At 37.3% G+C, this 4991-nt stretch overlaps 1 protein-coding gene across 3 annotated transcripts; it reads right to left on the minus strand.

Moving 5' to 3' along the window:
* Positions 1–999: 999 nt before the first annotated feature.
* Positions 1000–4991, minus strand: LOC111222211 (gap junction beta-1 protein-like). Of its 3 annotated transcripts, none has more exons than XM_022745841.1 (2): positions 4894–4991; positions 1000–3316 (listed from the first exon to the last, which is right to left on the minus strand). In XM_022745841.1, the coding sequence occupies exon 2, from the start codon at positions 3300–3302 to the stop codon at positions 2583–2585; it is 720 nt and encodes a 239-aa protein (XP_022601562.1). In that variant the 5' UTR covers positions 3303–3316; positions 4894–4991; the 3' UTR covers positions 1000–2582. The 3 variants fall into 3 exon arrangements, with proteins under 3 accessions (XP_022601562.1, XP_022601561.1, XP_022601563.1); XM_022745840.1 differs by lacking the exon at positions 4894–4991 and adding an exon at positions 4300–4376; XM_022745842.1 differs by lacking the exon at positions 4894–4991 and adding an exon at positions 4231–4239.

The following is a 4991-nucleotide window of genomic DNA, read 5'->3' on the forward strand; positions in this document are numbered from 1 at the left end:
GACTGAGTAGCCAGGGAGAGCGCAGGTTGGTCTTCCATGTTAGTGTGCGCTAAATATAATTCACAGCAAAGGGAGTGGCTTTGTTACCACTCACATGGTGATCTGATCCTTGACAGCATTAGACACTGTAGAGTCTTCCCTCAGTGCTGCAGTCAGGGTAACTGCTTGATAAATGAGTGACATCCATTATATGTGGTGATAATACAGAGAAAGATGTACAGACCTAAACCTGTTATTTAGACTCTGTGTCATTTAGTTAAAATCTTCATTTACATGTTGCCCTGGTGCAGACTACATAGCAATAGTGGAGAGGAATTAAATATATTTACTCAGCTGTGTGTCCATACAATTTGGAGGTATTTGTTTTGTATTTCCAATTTCTGCTGCTTTATACGTAAACTCCACTACATATCAGATAGATCATATTATATATGTTACACCACTATATATATTTTTTTTTCATTAAAATTTTCATACAAAACATATGATAAACAAAAACAATGTGTTGCATAGCTAGAGATTGCCAATATCGTCAGTATGTATAAATAGGATAAAACTTGGTCCACCCTGATCAGTGACAACATTTAAATGCTGTTTACACATAAATGCATCAAATAACAATAATCCCAATGCATAATACATATGATAATCCATAACTATCCCAACTGTATTAAAAGTTTATAATTAGTTCTACCTTGACAACATTAAAATGTTGCTTCAATGTACACACAGTATTAATGTATTCTATAAACTTGAGAAATGTTAACACTGATTGAGACCATTTTTCATAATTGGTACTTTTACATTATTTCAAGTAAATTTTTCTTACTTACGTGCTTTTAATTAAATACGATTTTGAATGCAGGACTTTATTTGAGTATTACACATTGTTGTTGCCAACAAACAACTCAATAAGTAATAAATAATTTACAAAACAGTATCTATGACGACCTTCAACAAAGAAACTTTTCAAACCTTTAAAAAAAATGTGTAGGAAGGACTAACATGCTCCAAAATAAAATTGAACTTTGGACAAACACAGCCACCACCAACACTAATTACAGACAGAAATAACAGATTGGAGAAATTTAGTTTGGTACAGTACAATATGGTACTGGTACAATATGCCTGTCGTCAAACTGAGCTCTATAGATGGTGTGTGTTGACGTGTTCCATAAAAAGAGAAATGCCCTCTTGCTTGACCACGGCAGGTCCAGCTGTCCCCTGGGTCAACCATTGTCACCCATACACTGACCCCTTACATGGTGAGGCTATTGATAACCTCAAAACTTTGCACTGAGGCCTTCAGAGGTAGAACTTAATCAGCCAGAGATGTTTCTTCACAGGTGGCAACACAGCTCGGAGGATCTCATGCCTAAAGATGGTGATGGTGCCGCTGAATGAATTTTCATTCACATTTTTTGTTTTTCTCCCAGTCACATTGCTGAGAGAATGTGGCATCGCTGTGACTGCAGCTTAATTTGTTCTTATAGATAACTACTGCTCTCTGGTGATTTATGGTGTCAGGAAATCCTATAAAAATACATTACACCAGAACTATTTTTATTTTATTGCATGTTGGAGTCATATTTTAGAAGGCACAGACATTTCACAAATGTGTAATCCTCTCCTTTTCAATTTTGATTTGGTGAGAAAATCTAGTAAAAAATTAACAATTACACAAACTCTGGTTGACTTGATTCTTTGTATTGACAATATACAAACATCCAGCTTCAAAATGCATGAATTTAAATATCATGTTTAGAAATCAGTAGTAAACTTAAGAAAAAAAGTTTGTAGTTCAAGTTTTTTTTTTGGCTTGAATTATTGCCCTGTTTCTGAGGGATCCATTTAACCACCAAAATGAATAATCTGTATTAAACAAACACTGTATCATTTAACATTTATGAAATGCAACATGTTTTCCATGTATTAGTATAACATCTCACTAATAACAGCTGAAGAAACACCATAAATCCTCCAGTCCATTAGATTCAGTTCATGGTCATTTCTGATCATATTTGATTTAAATAATAGATCATTATGAATTAAAATGCCACAATTATTGCTGCCCATTATGTTTTCAAACCTAGCCTGATGATTTTAAATTTTCTTAATGTAATGTTTTCCTTTCAAGACGAAAAATGTTCATCATAATCAAAAAGTCAAAAAGTCCATGACAATGAAAGCCTATGATGTGGTCAGCTTTATAAATGTTACTTAATTGGCCTTTATTTGGCCAAACATCAAGCTATTATCTTATGTTATATTATATTATCATTGCTGTATAAGTGCAGCTGTTTAAAGTCTTTTGGTTCATGGCAAAAGTTGTGACTTATCAATAGATAATTCATGTCTGGTGAGAATACTTTGACACATCACTCAATATCTGGTGCAAACTGAATGTTTTGTTCAGATTTGAGATTATAACCACTGGATAAATCATCATCATGTCAAACTATGGTGTATAGTGTTTTATAGGTTGTATAGGTTTTATGAACCTTTCGCACAAGTTAAATTAAATGTTTTTGCCTGGGTCACTTAAATATTCCTTTGTGCAGGTATGACATCTATGTGTTTTGTTAGTATGAGCAAAGTTTTTGGATCCAAGCCGCCATAGTTGAGTCTCCAGCATTGTGCAAATGCTTACTGCAGGCTTTCCCAACCAAGAAGACCACCTCTGCAATGTTGAGCAGAATACAAACCCCTGACACAGCCAGCATGAACACAGTGAAGACAGTCTTCTCTGTGGGCCTCGACACGAAGCAGTCCACTGTGTTGGGACAGGGGTACGAGTCACACTTCACCAGCCGGATCATCTTGTAACCAGGGTAGATCATGTAAAACACGTACATAAAGGTGACCTCAAAGACAATACGGAACAACAGGCTAATGACATACGTCCACCAGAGAGCCCCTGTGATTTTCATCTTCTGGGTCTTTATCTGCTCCAGGTCTTTGGGGTTGGTCCGCCCTGACAGTTTGTAGAGCCTCTTGTCAACGTGGCGGCGGTGGGCCACATGCATCGCTACAAGTAGGGCAGGAGTGGAGACCAGGATGAGCTGAAGCGCCCACAGGCGGATGTGAGAGATGGGGAAGAAGTGGTCATAGCAGACGCTGTTGCAGCCAGGCTGCTGGGTATTGCAGGTGAAGCCGGACTTCTCGTCGCCCCACACACTTTCTGCTGCCACCACCAGAACCAGGATGCGGAAAATGAACAGGACAGAGAGCCAGATGCGACCGATGCCTGTGGAGTGTCTGTTCACACCGCTGATTACAGCATAAAATGACGCCCAGTTCATCTTTGGTTCCGGGTCTGATGCACAAAGAAAAAAAAATGTATCATCAAATGCAAAACCTAACGCAACAGAAGACAAAGTAAATCTACAGTAAATGAAGAACAGGTAACAACAAATCTGGGCACATAAGAATAAGTAATAGATGAAATAACATAAACGAATAAATAGAAACACAAATAAAATACAATATAAATACAACAATTTGTGTCTGTGTTTGTATGAAATACAAAAATTAAACCAAACTTCATAGAACATCCCTTGATTATTAAATCTGCCATTAATTTGGACCTTTCAGCAAAATCAGGCTTTGTCTGAATCTCCCACTCTCGTAGAACAGTCCTCAAAGTGCCATTAAAGCTGCCATTGAAAGGCCTAATAAACACAGCTGATTCTGGCAGTGGTTTATGAAATCACTCTCCAATACTTAGTATTACTCATTTTCAAAAAGGAGAAACAAAAGAACACATGAAGAAAAGTACCCGCTTCATTTTGACACTTCATGGTAATTGTCACTCATGAGTCTCATGTTTTGAAGTTTAACTGGTGTAAAATATAACTGGTTTTCTTCTGTGATATAAATTTGAATATATCTAGATTTTGAACTGTTGGTCAGACAAAACAGTCAGGATATCTAGTCAGGATATGACCAGAGAGAGAATAGACCATAGAATAAACTGGAAATATGTTCAAATACTCAGAAGCAAAATGCAACTTCAAACTAAGTGCAAAGCTACATAATACTGTACCTTTATAAGGGGGAATACTTAGTCCCAGCAGCTAAGAAATTAGTACTTAAAAATGCACTTAGGTTAGAGCACTTCCAGTTTTCTACTTCTTTTTCTTTCCACCAAATTAGTAAATTATAACTTTTCCAAGTCAAAAATTGATTTCATGTTTAAAAAGTATCCAAAGTGTTTTATCTCCTCTGCACCGTTGTTGGTTGTCCTGTGTCTTCAACATGTTTGCATTTCCAGTCTAATATAAATGTCAGAGTTGTTACCCGGCTCAGCAGGAGGTGTAAGAGGCATAGGAAGCAACGTAGAGGACAATGCTGACCCGCTGGTTTGGCATGGATATGAATCCAGAGAAGAAGGAAGCCTCTCTGCTCCCCTCTGCAGTTGGCAGGCCACTTAAGAGTGCAACACTGAAGTCTGGCACCATGCATCATGTGATATGCTTTCACCAGTCGCCATGGTGTAGCATGCAAAGTGGGCATCTGCACCCAACATAACTCTCTACTACTGTCAGATTCTTGGCAGGAAAATGTTTGTTCACCAAAAGTGTGTTGATGTTTAAGAGAGAAAGACTCTGGTTCAGACAAAATGAACAATCAAACTCTATTTTGTGACCGGGTATGTGGCTAAATACTGTTTTGATTATCAACATAAAAACAGCAGCATTTTTTGTAGGAAATTTCCAGAAAAACATATTTGTTGGAGGGTCACAGTAAATGTCAAGTTAAAACATGCCAGCGAAGCATAAACTTCCCACAAGTAAGCACAGAATAAACCAGCTGAACACATTGAAAACAAACTATACAACATTTCTTCAGCCACATGATCTGGTAACACAGTGAGGAATACAATCAACTTACCTTCAGCTGCAGTTTGGAATAAAGTACATCCAGAAACATTTACGTTGACATTAGCAGATTTTTTTTTTCAATCAGTGCCTGTGAACAAGAGTATCAGA

This window comes from Seriola dumerili, unplaced genomic scaffold (genome assembly GCF_002260705.1).
Source record: "Seriola dumerili isolate Sdu_G_001 unplaced genomic scaffold, Sdu_1.0 BDQW01000091.1, whole genome shotgun sequence".
NCBI classification, from domain to species: Eukaryota; Metazoa; Chordata; class Actinopteri; order Carangiformes; family Carangidae; genus Seriola; species Seriola dumerili.